We start from the raw sequence: 20,176 nt of genomic DNA, 5'->3' as shown, positions 1-20,176 counted from the left end.
ATATTTGTTTTTAAATACTGTGAAGAGCATACTGGCCACATTTAGAGACACTTTATAAATATTCTATAAACTTAGTGAAACACCAGCATTTTTAAAATTCCATTTAAAATATTTTGAGATAATGTTGCTTCAAAAATTTTTATGAGTTCAAGGCTTAGGCCTGATCTATACGCTTCTGTGTTGACACAGCTGAAAGTATTATGGGTCCCCTTTGGAAAAAAAAAAAAAAAGAAGAAGAAAAAAAAGAAAAAAAAATTACCAGTATAATCTCCAGAAAATACATTGTGCTGATATAACCTGCTATTCTTCCTGTTAACAGCAACTATTTAAGTAGTTAAATTCAAGGTTGGTTGCAAGCATTTTGAGGGGATAACACAGGGATAATGGCTGTGTAGACACATCGCTACTCAACTCACATTTCTAGGAGTGCATGCCATATTGTGGTGCTAGTGTGGAGGGCAATTTCCTTTAATTCATCTTGCCAGAGGTGAATCTGTCTCTGATTAATGTAACACAGCAAAGCCTATTTTAAGAGACTTAACTGCAGTTGGACTCTTGAACATTGTTCATTATTTCAAGACAAACCAGGTGATTTACTGGTAGTAATTGTAGTTCTTGTTATTTTGAAGTTGAATATAAAACTTTTAGAAAGGGATTGTGGTGTCTGTGTATTTAGGGCTGGATGCAACACTTATTTCTAAATTAATGTTATCTCTCTAAAACTCAACAGGCTTTTTTCTTGTTTTTGTTTTCTGTTTTTGTTTTGTTGTTTTTGTTTGTTGGTTTTTTTTTTTGTATACAGGCTATTAAAAGAACCTATGGAGTGAACAGCTGAGTCCACGTGCAAAAATACGGAAAATATTTATAGAGCAGCTTTAAATTGGTGCATTTTTTTTTCATAAAACAGTTTGCATAATACTTGAAGCTGCAAAATATTTGAATTTAAAATTAGAGATTTTTTTTAAGATATAGCTTCAAGCTGGAATGATTTGATAATCAAATAAGGACCAGCACATCATAAACACTGAAAAAAGTCTAAACAGAATTTACACTCTCACACCAATCAAACACTGGAAAAAATACAAGTGCAATTACTGGCTGCTATGTGAACTGTTATCTACCAAATGGTTTTCTTACAGTACTGAGATCTTTGTCTCCATACTGCATGCTTTCAACAAACGTGGTTTGCATTTCACCCAGGAAACACAGAATCTCCTTTTTAATATCTATATAAAAAAGCTAAGTGTTTGACAATAAGTTCTCTATAGTAAATAGCTGACAGGAAAAAAACTGTTCAAAGTTGGAAACAAATAGAGATTTACAACCCTGCAGTGGAAAAATTCATATTAAATTCATAAGTTGGAAATCCACAGATGGAGAAGAGAGGGGTTTTGGAGAAAGGCAAGATGGTAGATTGAACTAAGAAAACTTTGAAGTGGGTAAAAACTGCATAGGAGAAAAGATTTTTTGAATGTTTGTTGAAAATTAAGGCAATAACTTGTAAAGATAGCACTAGAAGAATGGAAGATCCTGAGGTGGCCTGAGAGGTCAAAAAAAGAGAATGCATGATGCGCTGTGCTCAGTTATCTCTTCAAGAAGAAAGAGGGGCTTGAAGAAATGGGTGTGTAAACAAATGTGATAAGCAGAGAAATAGTTGGAAATAAATATTTGGAAATCATGGCATCCTCCCAGGTGAAATAAAAAAATGTTGACATTAGCTACCAGGAAGCAAAAATGGCACAACCTCAAGCAGCAGAGGTAGATAAACAGTCAAGGACATTGAACACCTGAACTGAAAGAAAAATTTTGGGTGAAGCACAGAGTGAAAAAATGAAACTTGAAAAGAGTTGTTTAAGATGGAGAATGGTTAGAAAACTCAGAAAGTTTAGGCTTTTCTTTCAAAGAGGGAAAAGCAAATCATTGTGTCAGAGCTGGAAAGGCAATATGAAGAAATAGATAATTTTAATTATTTCTGGAATGTTGAGGCACGCTGAAAATATTAAGAGCACAATATTAAAAGATAACTTTCTCCTCTCTCACATTTTCTTGAAAATCATCTTTGTGTTAAAAGGGCTACATAGAAAGCTACAGAGAAACAAGTCTGCTTCCATGGACACACTGAACTCCAACATGAACATAGAGTGGAATAAGATGGTTACGACAATACATCACATAAAGTGGAAATCATGATTGAAAAAAATAAGATAAGGCAAAGAACAATCAAGGCAGCACAAAGAAAACTGAGGAAAAGATTTCTCATAGCAACTGAATATCTCACTGTTGAAGGTGCAGGAATCAGCCTCAAAAGAAGCCAGTCTTCTCAGATAATTTTTAGGCTCTGAAGTAAGACCAGAGATGTACTCTTCACAAAGAATCACCAAACAAGATCATTTACCTGCTGAAGGAGCTGAGGCACTCCACAAGATTGATTCAGTCCGATGCAGCAAACTGTGGCTTGTGTGAGGGACTGGATAACCCTGTTTCCTGGTACAAAGCACAATTCAAATTGGAAACAGGGATCATGCAGGACTTTGGAAACTTGATCCCCAAAAGAATGTATTGCTCACAATGCGTTCTTCGAAAGGAGCAAGCATTTAGAGAATGTGTTTTCAAATAGAGATTTTTCATGGTTTAGTTAAAGCTTTTAGCAGTGTGATGACAGAATGTGGAAAAATGAGGTCTTCACTGCAAAAGGAAGAGTTTTGGCATTACTCTGAAGAGAAGGACCGCAACGGGAGATAAACAGAGCTTGAGATAACCAAACCAGGTGCTGATGAAGGAACAGAAATTGCAAAGTGATTCACTTGGCAAAGAAACACTCTTTCTTCTCGTAGACATAGTTTTGGTCATCACTGCTTTGGAAATGAAACTATAAGCACAAACATGGGATAGTCAGAGCATGTGGCTGCAACGGTAAGCGCACTGCAGGGACAGGAGATGGTCTTCTCACAAAGTAGAAAAGGTAGGAGCAGTTTTGTTTTCTTTTGTGTGTGTGTGTTTTATTACATTGTAATTCACACGTGGCAGTTGTGTCAAAGGAACTGGCTGATTTGGGTGACATTTTCCACGACATTCAGGATGTTTTTATTCTGCTCTGAGCTAGCAGGACTTGTAGTTTTGGAAAACTACATATATCATTCCAGTCTTACTATCCATTGGTATTTATTATAGAGCTGCGAACAGCTCTATAATGTGTGTTAACTGTGTCAGTGTGTTAACTGACTCGATTCAGTCCATGCAGGATGCTGGGCCTGATTTTCACGTTCTGTGACACAGCTTTTAAATCACGTGTCCCAGCTGTATAAATGAAGAAGGAAACAATAAGTTTTTCATTTCTGATATCAGTCATAACAGCTTTCCTGGTTTTATGCTGAAGTACTCAGTAGTTTTCAGGATGAAGCATCAGAAGTGTAGAGCTTAATGGATCATGAGGTTTGTGATCAGCTTTAGAAATTGTTGTATTAACTTTCATTATATCAGTGAATAAAAGTGCACTTACAAACAGGAACATGTGCTAGAAATATGTGAGTAGAAATCAGTGTAATGATTTTAAGTGTCAGTTTATTTCCTGCCTGGTCCATCCTCACTGCTTTTATCTGTTGGCTACTTTCTGCAAAATATACCACTAAGAATTTTTGTTTTTACAGCTTATGAGTTGGATATTAGGCGGGGGCACAGCCTAATGAAAGTTACATTAATTTGGCTTCCACTGTAAATTGTTAATGAGCAGAGTTACAGTGTTCACTGTTATTATATATTCCTTTTGCATTAGTGTTGAGGGAAGCCCATTGTCAGGGAGCAGGATGTTTGTTCACTTTACAAATAATAAATACAGATAAAATATTAGTGTCTCAAGGAGCTCAAAATCAAAGATACTGTTCCATTTGGGAAATTATACAGGCCAGGGGAGAGCCATGATTTCGTCTACAGGTCTCAGGAATGCATGGTCTCTGAGAAGCAAGGCTTGCTAAGTCTAGAGAAGATCACAAAGTGGTTTGAACTGTGTTGTCCATGTGGATTTATACTTCGTTTGTCTTTCCACACTTGTAGCTTTTAAATATGGCTTCTCAAGGGACCGAGGAGTGGATGAATCTTTTCAGCTCTTTGTCCTTGTGTGGTTGACATAAGGCCAGTGAGTGATATAATTGGCCAAAAGAATAAAATTCTATGTAATTCATTATATGTGTGAATAGCACATATCAAAACATGGGACAATAAGAGAAGAACTATTTGTTTATCCTTTTTGCATTGATTTTGTGCTATTTTCTGCTCTTCAGTGGCAAAAATAAATGTTACTTTTTTTCTTCTTTTTCTTTGCTCTATAGATTCAGCACCTGTTTACAAAAAAAAGAAAAAAGAGAAAAGTAATTGCATTATTTTCTGGAGAATAGGCCCAAACTCAGTGGTTGAATTCCAATTACAGATCCAATTCCAAATCAATACAAATGTAGCAAAAGCAAAGGCATTTCACAGATGTGAGTTATAGGACTATACTTATGTCATGGTTTAAGCTCTGCCGGCAACAAAGCACCACGTGGCCACTTGCTCAATCCTCCTCCTCAGTGGGATGGGCAGGAGAAAATATAAGGAAAGGCTTGTGGGTTGAGATAAGGACAGGACACTCACCAGTTATGGTCACGGGCAAAAACCAGACTCAACTTGGGGAAAAAAAGCAAAATCAATTTAATTTGTAACCAATCCAATCAGAGCAGGATAACAAGAAATAAAACCAAATCTTAAAACACTTTCCCCCACCCCTCCCTTCTTCCTGGGCTCAACTTCACTCCCAATTTTCTCTACTGCTCCCTGCCAGCAGCACAGGGGGATGGGGAATGGGGGTTGGGGTCAGTTCATCACACGTTGCTCTGCCGCTCCTTCCTCCTCAGGGGCAGGACTCCTCACTCTTCCCCTGCTCCAGCGTGGGGTCCCTCCCACGGGAGACAGTCCTCCATGAACTTCTCCAACATGGGTCCTTCCCACTGGCTGCAGTTCTTCACAAACTTCCCTGGCATGAGTCCTTTCTGTGGGCTGCAGTCCTTCAGGGACAGACTGCTCCAGCGCGGGCTTTCCCATGGAGTCTCGGCCATCTTCGGGGGTATCCATCCCCCTGCTCCAGCGTTGGGTCCTCCCCAGGCTGCAGGTGGGCATCTGCTCCCCCGCTCCCCTCCACGGGCTGGGGGGGACAGCCTGCCGTCTCACCACGGGCTGCAGGGGCAGCCCCTCCTCCCCCGCTCCTCCTCCCCCGCTCCTCCTCCCCCTCCTTCTTCACCGATCTCAGTATCTGCAGAAGGTTTTCTCTCACATTCCACTCCCCTCTCTGCTGCAGGTTTCTCCTTCTTGAATCTGTTATTCCAGAGGCACTACCACCGCCGCTGATGGGCTCGGCCTTGGCCAGCAGCGGGTCCGTCTTGGAGCCGGCTGGCATTGGCTCTGTCAGACATAGGGGAAGCTTCCGGCAGCTTCTCACAGAAGCCACCCCTGCAGCCCCCTCCCCTGCTACCAAAACCTTGCCACACAAACACAATACAACTTAATGAAGAGAGTTTCTGTAAATGAAGGTGAACTGCAGGCTGAAGGACTTTTACAGCTACTGCTAAAAGAGGCAAAGCTGCCTTCCCAAGCCCAAGTGTAAGAATTCATTTTAGGCATGGTTTCATAACCTCTCAGAGGTGAAGTAGACTTTTAAGTAAAATACTGAATGCAGAATTCCAAAATACCAGTTAAATATACTGAAATAGTCATAGATTGCCTTTTGAATGGGAAATATCTTTTTTTAAATCTTCTGTCTTGAAACAATAAAAACATCAGACGTTTATCCAAAATAAATACGATTTTTTTTGTGATAAACATACTCAATTTTATGAACTCCTCTATTTAGTAGAAAATCATCCTCTTTTCAAAACTTCGATGCCTAATTCCTTCATGAATTAGTCTAATTGAATCTTTTATGGGGATCTCATGTTGTAAACTGCAACTCCTTTCATACATGCTGAATTACTTTGGGGCTAATGAAATGAGACTCTCTCATAAATAATAAATTTGTTCAGAATCAAGAAGGACTGTTCATTTTGTCATTAGAGGCTTAGACTCTTATTGCGTGCTCAGACTGCAGTACATTGAGAACCTAATAATTTGGGTTTCTTTCATCATGGATCCTTCATCTGGAAGAGAACAAGAATTTTATTACTGTATTAAAATGCCCAGTAATGAAGGATTTGATATCCAGAATTTCAATGTTAAAATTGATACTTCATGGATTTTCCAGGAATTAGAAGATGCAAGCATACCTGATAAAAAAGTAAACAGTGCTGGAGAAGAGAATTTGAACCTCAGAATAAAAGAGCTGGAAAAGTCGGAGCAAAAACTGAAAGGTGTTCTAGAGGACTATGTGGAGTCAGATTCTGTCCTAAGAAATAGGTAAATAAAAGGGGGGTTTGCATTCAAAATTAATGTGATATGACAAATGTACTCTTCCCTTTGCCCCATGTACTGGCTGTCAAATGATACATGGAACACTAGCAAAAAGAAAAACTTTATGTGTTTTTAGGGTGCCTGATAAGATGCATGTATGTGTTTTGTGTAGCTGTCAGAATAGAAATGCAGTATTCAATTTTTTGTTTTTATTGTTTTAATCGGATTTACAGCATGATCTAAGATCTTGTTGCAAATAACCAGACAGCTTTCTCAGGATGTTTCATTCTTAAATACTTCTAAAGTGTAAATTCTGTTTGTAAAATATATCCCTTTCCTTTTAAGAGTTAATTTGGAATTTTGTGTTGCAAAAAAAGTCCATTGTTTCAGAAAGCTTCATCTAGTTTAGTATGTTAATGCTAATCATTACAGTAGCTAACTGTGCCATTAAGCATTAATTATGTAGTTGACTAGAATAATAAGATCAAGGTTTTAGTAGTCAGCAACTGCACTGTTCTAAACAAAGCCAAATAGTTTAAAGGATAGAAAATATAAATTGCATTCAAAATAATTATTTGTATGATTTCTTAATCGCTTTGATTCATCAAGGGATTTGGCCAGAAGTGTTTTAATAATGGGCTTTTTGTCAAAATAATAATGAATCTTTTTTGAAATGGAAGCTTTCATAGGAATAGGCCTATTTTAACAAAGATTTAGGGGAGGGGAAGATGGGAAGAACTTTCTTTAATACCAAAACAAAGAAAATATGAGAGAACAGTTCAAGGAGAGCAAATGATGAGCTGAAACTTGCCCAGGGTATAGGAAGCCCATTTTCAGGGATCTTGGGTGGCCAGTAGAAAGAAAAGAAATCCTGTGCCTGAAGTTCTTGTGGCTGAAGCACAGACAGGTGAGATAAGGAATGATGTGGAAGGCAGAACTGTTGGAAAAAAAAAAAGAGAAGCAGAGTCAGTAGTTGAAACTAGCCAGGGCAGAGTTTTGGGCTGATGTGGCCCCGTTTCCTTTGATACCAGTGTTAGATTATGCAGTGCTTGTGGTGGGGAGGACCTTATCAGGTTTACTTTGATACATGAATAGCTACTTATTTAATGATGTGTTTTCTATCTGAATCCTGTTGCTTCAGAAATATGTTTTTATGTGAGATTTTTGAATGAAGGTAGTGTTGTCATGCTGGGATGGAGGTAGCTGGAAATTTGGCAGGTAGGGGCAGTAAAACAAAGCTAGAAGAGAGAAATGAGCAGGGGAGCCGAGTGGAAGACTGTTGAAGGTTGAATGAAGAAATTCAAGGAAGAAGATATGGTACAGCACAGTCCTGAGGGGCATAGGGGGTAATGTGTGCATCTCTGAGATGAGAAGAGGAGGCTTTAGTACCTGCCACAGGAGATGAGAGGCTGGAAAAAAATTCTCAGTAACAAGAAAATGTTGGTTTAGAATTCACAACTGTTTAAAGCATTGAGAAAATTTTGATGTGTAGGCTGAAAACGGACAGAAAACCTTAAGGAAAACATGAAGCTTGCTCTCATAAAATTATCTTAGGTGTTCCTCCTGTGTAGAGGAATCCCATCACATCACACCACATCATGTTACACTACCATTTTAATAGCAACAGGTGAAGTGAACCTATATTTTATCAAAATCCAGCTTTGTGGACAAAGTCAATGCAGTTATGCACTATAGGTTTCAGTACCCGTTGTGAGGTATGTTACAATTAAGATGTTTTCCCTTTAGTCAGTAAAACACACAGTTACTTGTGGGTTACCTGTAATCATAGTTTTGATGGGAAACATTTACTGTCATCATAAAATTTGAATTTGCTAACTGTGAACATAGCAAAATCCTATGATCAGATACATAGAGACCAAAGTGTTGTGGTTGTCTTTATGGTAAGTTGTTACGTCATATAGCATGCCAAGCTTCAGTGAACATTAATCTTGTGTCCTGGTTTCAGCTGGGATAGAGTTAACTGTCTTCCTAGTAGCTGGTACAGTGCTATGTTTTGAGTTCAGTATGCGAAGAATGTTGATAACGCTGATGTTTTCAGTTGTTGCTCAGTAGTGTTTAGACTACAGTCAAGGATTTTTCAGCTTCTCATGCCCAGCCAGGGCACAAGAAGTTGGCACAGGACAGAGCCAGGGCACCTGACCCAAACTGCCCAACGGTGTATTCCATACCATGGGACGTCCCATCTTGTTTAGGAACTGGGAAGGGGGGGGCAGGGTTTTCGCCGCTCGGGGACTGGCTGGGTGTCGGTCGGCAGGTGGTGAGCAATTGCCCTGCGCATCATTTGTACATTCCAATCCTTTTATTACTACTGTTGTCATTTCATTAGTGTTATCATTATCATTATTAGTTTCTTCTTTTCTGTTCTATTAAATCGTTCTTATCTCAACCCAGGAGTTTTACTTCCTTTTCCCGATTTTCTCCCCCATCCCACTGGATGGGGGGGGAGTGAGTGAGCGGCTGCGTGGTGCTTAGTTGCTGGCTGGGGTTAAACCACGACATCTTGTAAATGTGTTTGCTTATGGTTTTCATATTAAGCCAGCAGAGAGAGAATGAACATAGACGTTGTCTTTAACATTTTTGAGCGTCTCCAGTATAATGTGCAAACCCCAGTAGACTTGTTAAGAATTGAGTGTTTATTATTAGTGATCAACAATTTGTTACTATTTTATTGTTGGGAGAAAAATGGAAAAATAAAGATAAATTAATGGATTGCTGATGACTGCTTATCCATCTGGAACTGTACTGTGTGGTATTTACTTAGCAAAGATCTTCATTCTCACTATCACAGGATGAAAGAGCTGGAGCTGTCACACAAAACACTTCTTGTGACGATTGATCAACTAAACGTGAAGTTGCACCAGGTTGAAAATGCAAATGTGCGTGTTAAAGGGAAACTGCGAGACATTCAGGAGGACCTGATCAACTTGGTGAGGAGGATATTGTTTCAAATGACCTAGTTTAGCTTCTCTTTGTGGTAATAATTTATAAGTCAATCATCTCATATCCAGTGACCTCTCTGGTTTTAAGCAATAAATCATCTCAGCCTTTCTCTTTTTCTACAAGAGGAATCGGAAGAACTTTTTGGTCTTTTTTGCCCCACTTTCTATTTCTGTAATACTTTTGACAGTATTACCATTATTCCTCTCATTCAGGCCCTTGATCTCTGATATATGCTCCCACTTCCTTCTTTCTCCCCAGAACCCACTCAGTGTACTCCTTCTCCCTGGGTCAGACTTTATCTTTCCAGCCCCATAATGAAGCATTTTTTTGATTCCCTACCACATGTGATACAACAGCACAACACAGCTAACACAGCCTGTTTTCTGGATAAAATGCAGCTGCTCAGCCCGTCAGATGAGTCTTGAATTGCTCATGCATTTTCAAGCTGGGCCCCACCTGCTGTTGCATCCACTTTAAGCTTCCTGCTTAGCGTTGTGTCCTCTTCCAGCTTTCCCAGACTGGTTTGGGTCTTACCTTCTTTCCTGTGATGCATTGTCATGTGGGCCGCCACTCTGCAAACCCCTGCCGGTGAGAGCCTTCCTCCGCAGAGTGCCCTTTGCTGGAGCAAGCTGACCCGCTCCCTCATAGCCAAGAACATCCCACTGCTGATTGCATATGCCCTCGCAACTCCCTCTCCCCCGTGTCTGTTCTGAAATTGTCAGCTCTGCATGGAAAGCCTTCCATTCTCCCGAGTGCTAGTACTTCTTCACAGCAATATTTTGTATCAGGAAGGTCAGCTGTTGGCTGGTAACATATACAACAGGCATTTTTACCTAGTTTGCACGGCTCGTTGGATGGATCCATGGCAATGGAGAAAAAATGAAAGTTTTTCAGGGACAGTCTACAGTGAAACAATGTCTTTTGATTCTGTTTATCATAAGATACACTTTCATTTTCTCAGCATTTTAGGTCAAAGTTGAATACTCTGACAGGACACTAGTACCATGCGGCAAGACTCATAAGAATGAACAATAGTCTTCGCTTTTTTAATTAAAAGTGACATATATTTTTCAAGACTCAGGAAGCTTAGACAGACATATATTTCCATCAACAGTTAACCAAACAAAGTATTATCCCACACCTACCTGACTTTGCATAACATTTCAGGCTAGCGTTCCTCCTGTACTGTCCTTGCTGGTGAACCCCTCAGATGGGAAAGTACCGAAGAACAAAAAGACTGACCTAAAGAAGTCCTTGAAGAAATACAGTAATGTCTCGCTGCCTTCAGTCTTGCTTCAAAGTTGCCACAATGGCCCTGTGATACTGGTGGCTCTTACTCTGCTCAAAACAAGGGCAGCATGGGCAGCATGAAAGCCTCCTCTGTCTTTCAATGACATCTTTCACCTCTGTGTATCTCTGTGTTCAAACACACTTTGGTGCAAATGAAAATACCAAAGTCTTTCTCAAACTGATTCAAAAGGCATCTGTTCCTTTCTCCTTTTTCAGGGGGTTCGTACAAGGAGCTGACAGATGAGGGGTATGCTGAAGGCAAAGGGCAAAACCTTGGTCTCTGGAAAGTGCGTGTTCTGTTTTCTATAATAGAACCACAGCTTCTCTGCCTGTAACATGTCAGTGCTACACTACTGTCAGTGTTAAGGATCTGTTACTGTGTAGTTCAGAGCCAGCTGTATGAATTCCAGTTCAAAGATTTCTTTTGATTTAATATGTACTGTAGAACATGCAAAAGAAAGTGTTTAAAAACTTCCTGTATTTTATATAGTAGTAGATGATGTGGGTGAGTTTGTGTTTTGTTTGTTTGTTTCCGACTGAGATGTTTCAGTGATGGCTGAAATGACAAAACAGTAGGTCAGTTTTGCTCTAAATGCAAGATTTTACTGGCTTGAAAAAATTTCTACTTATGTCATTCCTTAGTTTTCAGAAAACAAGGGCAGAATTATTGCAAAATTAAGAAAAATGATAAGGGAAGAAGAGATTTGGTATTAAGATGTTAACCATACAACTCACTGAAATTACAGGTTAAAAACCAAGAAAAGTCAGAGAAGAAGCAAAAGGAAAAATTACATTGGCTTCAGGAGCAGCTAAAGACAAAAGAAGATGAAATAAAAAGCCAGTCAGAGTATTTTGAGCACTACAAACAAAGGCAGAGACAACAGACAGCAGTGCTGAGAGAAAGGGAATGTTACCTTCGGAGTGAGGTATCTAGGCTGGAAAAGCAAGTCCTCGATCTTAGTGCCCATATTGCTCTTTTGACATCCAAGTTAGAAGAGGGAATGGTGCAGTATTTCCAGCAGAAGCTGGAATCAGCATCCATTGAGACTCAAGGCTATAAACACTCTGATGTGGAAGTAATGGAATTGAAGACTTGCATTGAAAACATGGAGTGTGACATGAAAAGCCACCTCAAGGCCTTTCAGCAAAATCTGAAGTTCTTAAGAGAAGAAGAGGAGGACAACAGAAGAGAACAGGCAGACCTGCTGACTGAACTCCAGTGCTTTCAGGACACTGAAGACTTTCTCAGAAGAAAATTGGAAGAATCTTGCCATCATGTTTATAGTCTGAAATTATCTGAAATCAAACTACAGGAAAAAATGGAAGAGCTTTTGGATGAAAATAGGGCTTTAAAAGATCAAGGTAGGGTGACATTGAAAAATAAGAAAGAAAAGGACTCACAACTTACAAAATTGGAGAATGGAGATGACAGTGTTGACCTGGTAAGTAAAAATAAGGCAAAATATAATTAGCTTTTATCTTTATATCACCCTGGATTACACTTGTCATTAGGTGTGCAATCAAGATGCAATTGTGAGGCTTTTTCCTTCCTGCATTTTTTTCCTTTATTTCTGTTGATGCATTAGTACTTCACAGTGTCTGATTCACACTCACTGGCATCAGTAGTTGGAGCTTCATTGCATCAGTGCTTTTATTAGGTGCACATTGGGGGCACTTCACAAATCTTGTTTCCTTAAGTTTTTAAGTGACGTGCCTAAGGCAAAAGGTTTCACTCAGTTTGCACTAGAAGTAGAGCCTAGAAGACCTTCGGAGACCTCTGTCTTGTGGACACCATTCAGTGGAGAAATACACATATGGTTGGGTGAGTTTTCACATGTTATTCATGCCCAAATGCTGAAGAAAAAAGCACAGCTGACAATAAATCTTGTCTATGGATTTTCTGGATAATGGTAAACAAGGGAAGATGGATACAGTATTCATGACTGGGAGTGAGTTGAGATATTCAATGGTTTGTAGCTCCGTAGCGTTGTGATATGCCCTGAATACACTGAATAGGACTTGTTTGCTTCAAGCACTTCACTCCAGCATTGCATGGGAAAGCTCTGCATATGCTGTAATATGGCATTCAGCTTCTGCCAATTCATTTTGCTGACAAAGAACAATTCTTTTCACAGAGGGGACTCAAACAAAGTTTTATTCTTTATGCACTAAGGTGGAGGGTAGAGGATTTGTTAAATACAGTGAAATCAGCTAAGCCTCACACTCGGCCACTCCATTCAAATGGTGACCTGATATCCCAAGAACTCTCCTGATTTTAACTGCAGTTAACCAAGAGGTAATGGGCATGAACAAAACCCCTTTAGTATAGGAGGACAATCAGAACTGGGAGAAGGTAGAGAGGATCTTTTGTCTGTAAAAGCTAGAAGAAATAAAGACAAAGTTTTTAACCTGGTAGTTGAACGCACCTTTGCAGACATGGTTATTTTGTACCACTAGTGGCTCTACACTCCCAAAGAAGTGAACTCCAAGGATGTTGTCTTTGTGTGAGAGAGAAAGAGTGGTAAGATCATCCTGCAGTAACCGGCAGCACGAGTGACTTTTGCGGAGAGCTCGGAAGCTGTGCCTCACAGCGTGTGTCTCCACAGCTGCCCTGAGCTGGCAGAAAGACCGACTGCTGTTGCTTATTTTTATACTTAACCCGAGCTGCTGCTACGGTTACTTTAACTAGTGAGTTCACTTTTTCTTGGGAATGAAGAATAAGGTTTGAAAATATTTTAAGATATTTCTAGAGGGACTTGCACTGTCTTGTAAAGAGGTACAACAACCAAGTGCACTATGAGGAGACCGCACAGCTAAAATCAGGAGGAGTGAGGGCTTTCAGAGCCAGAGAAGAAATACTGGAGAATTACTATTGGTTTGAGAAAATTGAGAAAAGGAGAAAGTAAATGTTGAGTTATTTGAAGGTGTGAAAGCAAGATATATCAACTAATTGCCAGAGACTAATCCAACAAGTTTTCAAGAAACAGGGCTAAATCTCTTTCATTCTATGCTGTACCCTAATAAAAGGTTATTTTTTCCTCTACACAAAGTTTTCTAACCATTTATTTTCTAAGTATTAATTTACAGCTGTGTTGTTGTAGCAGGGTACTGAGTGTCAGTTACCCAGTCTTTGGTATAAATGAACACACCATAATTTGCATTAAGCTGGTTTACTTTGGTCTGTTGCACAGTAGGTTGTGTTCCTTAAATGCTGTGTATAGCATCACCAGCATCAAATCTTGTGCCTTCTGCCTTTCTGGTTGTCTTTTCCTCCTCTTTTGGTACTGCTACTAATTCACTTAGATTTTTCTAGTAGAAAATGGCTTGAGATAGCAGGGAAAAAATTTCAATATCTATGATAAAAGGAGGAGGGAGACATCTGGTGTTGTACTGTAAAACTGAAGAGGGCTTTTCCCCCTTATCTTGTGTTTTACTAGCACCTGTTAAAATAGAATTTCCTAATCTCATTACCTTGATCTTGTAGTACTCAAGCCAAAATAGTTACAAGAAAATCCTACCTGAGCTCATCATACTCCATCAACAGCTATAAAAGTGAGAAATTGTGTGCAACACAAGAAAGATTTTCAGGCTGTTACTTTTCTGGAAAGCTGCTTGTATATAATTTTTCAGTGAAAGAGCAAATGGGATCATTTGCCTATTTCACAGCCAGGAAAAAAGTGGTTTGTGAAGACAGGCTTATCAGACTCCTGTGAAATACACATGATATGAGATTCATCAGTAAATATTGTGTCATTTAAATGCCAAGCACATCAGTTATTCTTGAAAACTAGCCTTAGTCGTTATTGCATCTTCATGCGATAATATTGGATCTAATCAGAGCTGTTTTGTTTTGGTATTGTAGAGGTGAACTGCATCTCACAGAGGGGTGTAGTCACATAATTCTTGTTGGAAATTTGAATTTCCAAACTTGGTATCAGGATCCTGTCTGCAATATTCCAATTGCAACCTATGCCTGAAAGAAAAATGCATGAAAAGCAGCTGGTTCCATGTGGCTGTGTCTTGATTTATCAGACAGTTTCTAGATGTGATTGTTAGGGGTCTTTTGAAGGTGTTGGTGAAGGAAAAGTATGAAACACGAAGCGATGCACCTTTCTACAGCTTTCAGGTGACAGCTGAGGTCTTGATTTCACAGTATGATGTTCCTGGCATCCAAGCATTGTATCTTTTACATCATTTTGTGTACTTTCTTTGAAAGAACCCACAAATCAATAAAGAAATGGTATCTGGGAAGAAATAAAGGTGAACTTGGAGGAAAGGAATGAGCATGTTTCAAGGAATTAACACTAACTTCAATATTACTGAGAAAATGAAGGAAGAAATCTTGGAAGTGTTGTGGTTTCCACTTAAGTCATGCCTCCCAGTCAAGATCTCAGAGCACTATAATGTGGCAGCTGACTTGGGTTGAAATCAATATTATTCTCACTGGTGATCCTGTAGAAAATCAAAGTGGCTTTTTCTGACTCACTATAGACTGAAGACTTTGAAGTCATTGCCTTTCCCATCTGTATGTAATTTTAAAGCTGCAGCTCAGCCCAAAGGGACCAAGTTTGTTTTCTGCTGGCATTAGATGCACTGCAGTGCAGGAAGACAAAAGTGACTGTGTTGGCTTGTTTTCTGCACTGTAGCTGTTTTGGCTAACACCTCCAATATGTGTTTTGTTGAGAAGATCAAACCTGAGTCTTCTGTTCACTAAAAATGAGAACAGTGCATGTGAAATATGACTTGCTGTGTATCAAGCAATGAGGGTATCTGCTTTGTACCAGAAATTGTCACAATTTCCGAATTCAATCAGGGAGTCAAGATAAATGTCAAGAACAGAATATGAAATTTACAATTAAATTATCAATAGAAAAGAAAATTGTATTTGGAACAATTATGCTACTTTGAGTTCTTCCAACTTAGGAACAGTTGTCTTTGTAGCTGGGCAATGAACTATTAGTCTCATTCCCTACTTGATTAGACTTTCTTTTCTCTTTGTTCATGAGCATACAATTTAGTCTCTGTTCTGACAGCATTTCTTCCTTAACTCATTGTAAAGTATGAAGGAAACATTAGGGGAAAATTTAAAACCATGACATTTACTGGAAAATGTTGTCATGAGAAAATTGTATGAAATAATAGCCATTATAATGAAATAATTGGTCTTTTGAATGTAAAATAGCAAAGGAAATTTATGTGCCTGTTTTTCATATCACAAACACTGTATATTTATAATCTGGGTTTTTTTTCTTTTCCTCCTCCTTTTCCCATTAAGAATGGAGATCTAACCCAGGAAGATGTTCAAAATCTGAAATGGGGAGCAGTCTTGGATTCACTCAGAAACAGAGCTACTGAAACTCCGGTTGTGCTGCTACATGCTAAAGAGTCTGGTATGAAAATAAACAAGAATTTTTGCTTTCATTTCTGTGCAATAAAAGTGAAGATGATTTCATTCATGTGGTGTGCATGACTTAGAAGGTATAAGACCTTCTAAAAACCTCCTAATCTAGAAAACGTATCTTGGGAAGGTGAAGCAACAACTATTTGCCAGTATGATACTAGCATTTAGATATGAGCTTTCTCAAGAAATCCTAGAACTTTCAAGAAGCTACAGAGATGAGGAATTAGGGGATACTTCCCATGTCCTGGCTGAAGTATAGCGTTTGGGAATGCTGTGCAGCAGTCAGATTCGTTTTTCAGACCAAACAATGTGAAAGCTCTGATCTTGGCAAATTGTATCAGGTAAATTCTTCCAACATAAATTAATGGAAATTTTGTAGCAAATTTCAGTGTTATGCAAATGCAGATCTGCACTGAATAATTTTAACCTGCAAGTTTAACCCATAAGTTTTAATCTACCCACTGTAATGGGATATATTTTCCATTTTTAAATGCTTTGAGAACTAGGGGGGAACCCCAAATATACCTTATTTTAGAGCTTAATATTTATGTTTTCTTGTGGAGTTTGTTTTCATTTAATGTCTCTGCTTCATTGGTGATGTATGTTTATGATAGAGAAGGTAGTTTTGAGCATACTCTCACTAAAATACTTGTCTGTTAAAAACAGCTGGTCATATGTTTTGGGGGTTGTTTTTCATGTAACTGTCTGGGAGTGGCATTACAGTTGTACAGTGCTTTACCATAACAGAAACACCAGGATGTAGCTGTGACGGGCTAAAGCAGATGGAGGAGCAAGCAGAACTTCTACCAGTTTTGGAACACAGTTCCAGTGCCTTTGCAAAAGTTGCTGGTCTAGCTGAGATTGAGCAGGTGAGAAGAAAGGTTACCACTATTCTTGCTGTCTTTGTGCACAGTGGGTCTGTGAATTTTGAGATAAAATGAAGAGTTGGTGTATTTAAAGATGAATATAAAAGTAGCTTTAATTCATGATGTTATTCAAAATGAATATAGGTGTGCATTAAGAAAATGATTGACTTATTTGTACCTTATTTGTATCATTACTGTCAATGCAAATCTTTAAATAATTTGAAAACCCCTTATATGGAAATATTTTTTCTCATCTGTCTATAATCAAGTATTTTATGGATGAAGTGAAAAATAAATTATGATTAGCAACATAGAATGATATCTCTTAGCTTAGATTTTTCAGTTTGAAACATTTCTTTTTTGCTGTTACCAGGTTACCCTTGGAACAAAGACAGCAGGTACTCGAGAAGATAGTTTCACATTGTTCAGATGTACCCCAAGTTATTGTGCAGCAAGACTGCTTCCCCCTTGCTCTGAGAAGTTAACTAACAATGGGACAAGTAAGGGAACCAAAGATGAAGAAAACTTTTCTCTCTTGAAGGAACAAGCTATAAATCTACCAGCAAAGATGTTCCCTGTTTCTGTGGTTGAAGCTGTGATGAGGAAGAAGCTCCAACTTACCTTGTTAGAACCTGAAAGCTACCACATGTCAGCTGTCACCACTGTGAAAAAAGTGAGGGGTTTTGATTTCTGTGACACAAATATCAATCTTTGCTCTGATGCCCTCTGCCTTGTTGCAGAAGGAGGATTTTCTGACAAAGCTTCTGCACTTCTTCATGGAAAGATGCCTTGCACTGTGACTGAAATTTTCACATTATCTCCAGAAAAATACAACGTGGAAAAACATTGGGAAAACAAGCAAATTCTGCCAGAAAGCATAAATGAAAACAAATGTCTGGATAAAATTGTTGATGATGGAAAGTATCATCAAAAGATCTATAGAGGGAGAGCTAAAGGAGAAGAAATACAGAATGAGAAAGTCCAACCACAACAGGTGACCTGTGTTCCTGAGGAAAGTCCTAAAGTTTTATTTAAACCTGAATTGATCAGGCCTGGGAAGCAAGGAATGGAAGCCAAAGACAGCCTCGGTAGCCCACAGGATGTTCCAATTTTATCTGTTGTTTTTAAAGACTTAAAGAAGCATTTTAAAGGGAGCCCTAAACTAATGGAGAAACAAGGAAACCTCTCAGAAATCTGCACCTCGGATGTGAATAGGGTATATAATGGAGAAGACATAATCAAAATGGAGGAGAAAGGAGAGCAACCTCAGAAACCAACTCACCAAACAAACCCTTCCAGCAACGCTGGCCTGAAAGAAAAGAAAGACCAGACCCTGAAACTGTGTGAACCAAATAAGAATTTCTCATGTCAAAAAATAGCTGCTGAAAACATGCAACATGCATACTCTCAGAAATTTTTTTGGTCAGAGGAAGAGAGGTGTCCGGTAAACATATTGTCTCCTATGCAGGAGAGGGCTGTGTGCTTAAACAAACTGTTCCTGCCAGGCAGCAATTTTTATGAGAGTTTCTGTCATCTGTCACCACTGGAAACTGGTAATGAATGTAATGTGAAGATACATGCACTGGAAAAAGTGGTGGCAGTGTGTTCTCAGAAGATATTTCTACTGATGCAAGAGAATGCGAATTACTCAAAAAAAGTCTGTATATTACAACAGGAGAATGAGAGATATGCTCAGATGATGTGTGCACTGGAAGAGGAGATGGATGCATATTTTCAGTACATTTTAGCGATAGATGAAGCTAACACTGTTTCATTCCAAAACTTACTTAATGAGAAAGAAGTTGCTGGTGGATGTTACAATAACTTATCAGAAGAAAACACCATGAGCCCAGGAACACTTTTTGTTGAAAACTTCTCTAAGAACCTCTCATGTGTTGAAAAGAAAAATTGGTATTCTGAAAAAGGCTCATTGACAATTGCATCAAATAAACTTCCCAGGAGTGTTTTATCCCTGGATGGAAGGAAAATGAAATATTTCCAGCTGCTTTCTGACCTGAAAGAAGAAAGAAGCAGATGCTTCAAAGAAATAGCTAAATTATTACAAGACAAGGAGAACTATGTAGCAAAATATAATGAATTAATACAAGAGAGAGAGGGAAATTTAGAAAGAATATCTCTTTTAGAAGGTGAAAAAGAAACTTTATTGGGATGTTTGGCACAGGTAAAGTGTGAACAAGACAAATACAGGACCTTGGTTTCAGAACTTCAAGAGTGCAAAACCAGCTGTTATCAAACTATTTCTGATTTACAGGAGGAACAATGTGCACTGGAAAAAGAAATAGACAGAATCAAGAAAGAAACTTCAGAACAGCTTGATGAATTTCAGAAAGCAAATGCAAACTTTATTTTAGAAAATAGCAAATTAAAAGAATTAATGTCTTCTTTGGGTTTCACCTATGAAGAGCTGACAAAAGATAAAAGTTTGGGAACAAAGGAAAAGATAGTAGTAAAACTAAAAGAAAAAAGTCAGCAACATGGTCTTAAGCCAAAGAAAGTTGAAACAGCATGTAGTGTAACTCAGACTGAAGAAGGAGTTCTGGTTATAGACCCCTCGAACTATTTCCCTGGAAAAGAGGTAAATAATAAGAATGAGGAATGTTATCAAGCACGATCTTCTACAGAAAGGGAGAGATAGAAATGTCATTTGGAGGACAAAGCTATAAGAACTTTGTAATATAGAAAATGTTGTAATCTCCCATGTGCTGGAGATCTGAGGTGCTAAAGTTAACTTTGAAATAGAAGGCAAAATACCAGAGAGTTTTCTTCTGAATGTTGTATTAGAGAATTTTGAAGTGATAGAGCAAGCTACAAAATTAAAAATAAGAGTGCATTGTTCAGGCATTTTTTAAATTATTTATTTTATTGCAAGAGTAAAAGCTTCTGGTAGAGCAAATTAATTTCCACAAACTTCTGTTACGATGGTGAAGTATTCAGGGTTGTGAAACAATCGTGTCTTATTGAAAAGTATGCACATGTTCACTTACTAACTTTTATTCTGATAGGGTCTATTTTTTTTACTGTTTTGATTTTCATGAAACATATGCCTAAAGACAGGATCTTTACTTGTAGTGTATTTCTTGCCCATGTTTTTCCTCTGTAATCATGAATCTTACACCACAGCGAATTTCTGTGGAGATTACTATGTTCTTGTAAAAGCAGAATTATTACTTCAGTTGAGAATAATCAACAGGGAAAGATTTATCTCTAATATCTTGATTTTATGCAA

At 38.5% G+C, this 20,176-nt stretch overlaps 2 protein-coding genes across 4 annotated transcripts in view; both read left to right on the top strand.

The window, feature by feature from the left end:
- The window catches only part of JAKMIP1 (janus kinase and microtubule interacting protein 1), a 172,212-nt gene extending 165,840 nt beyond the window's left edge, over window positions 1-6,372 (top strand). The window contains exons 23-24 of the mRNA XM_069793924.1: window positions 803-2,962; window positions 6,266-6,372. Coding sequence (XP_069650025.1) covers window positions 803-835 — 33 coding nt within the window. The 3' untranslated portion in view covers window positions 836-2,962; window positions 6,266-6,372. The remainder of the gene's footprint in view (window positions 1-802; window positions 2,963-6,265) is intronic.
- Window positions 6,118-20,176, top strand: part of C1H4orf50 (chromosome 1 C4orf50 homolog) — an 85,324-nt gene continuing 71,265 nt past the window's right edge. For 2 of the 3 annotated variants that reach the window (XM_069793855.1, XM_069793864.1), the window contains exons 1-6: window positions 6,123-6,417; window positions 9,221-9,359; window positions 11,409-12,104; window positions 15,938-16,052; window positions 16,811-16,932; window positions 17,303-19,525. In XM_069793855.1, coding sequence (XP_069649956.1) covers window positions 6,149-6,417; window positions 9,221-9,359; window positions 11,409-12,104; window positions 15,938-16,052; window positions 16,811-16,932; window positions 17,303-19,525 — 3,564 coding nt within the window. In that variant the 5' untranslated portion in view covers window positions 6,123-6,148. Of the gene's footprint in view, window positions 6,418-9,220; window positions 9,360-11,408; window positions 12,105-15,937; window positions 16,053-16,810; window positions 16,933-17,302; window positions 19,526-20,176 lie in introns of all 3 variants that reach the window. The other variant, XM_069793874.1, reaches the window with a different exon arrangement.

This window comes from Haliaeetus albicilla, chromosome 1, assembly GCF_947461875.1.
Source record: "Haliaeetus albicilla chromosome 1, bHalAlb1.1, whole genome shotgun sequence".
In the NCBI taxonomy this organism is placed as follows: Eukaryota; Metazoa; Chordata; class Aves; order Accipitriformes; family Accipitridae; genus Haliaeetus; species Haliaeetus albicilla.
Note: the sequence above shows the minus strand (reverse complement) of the source record. Positions and strands in the feature narration are given on the sequence as shown.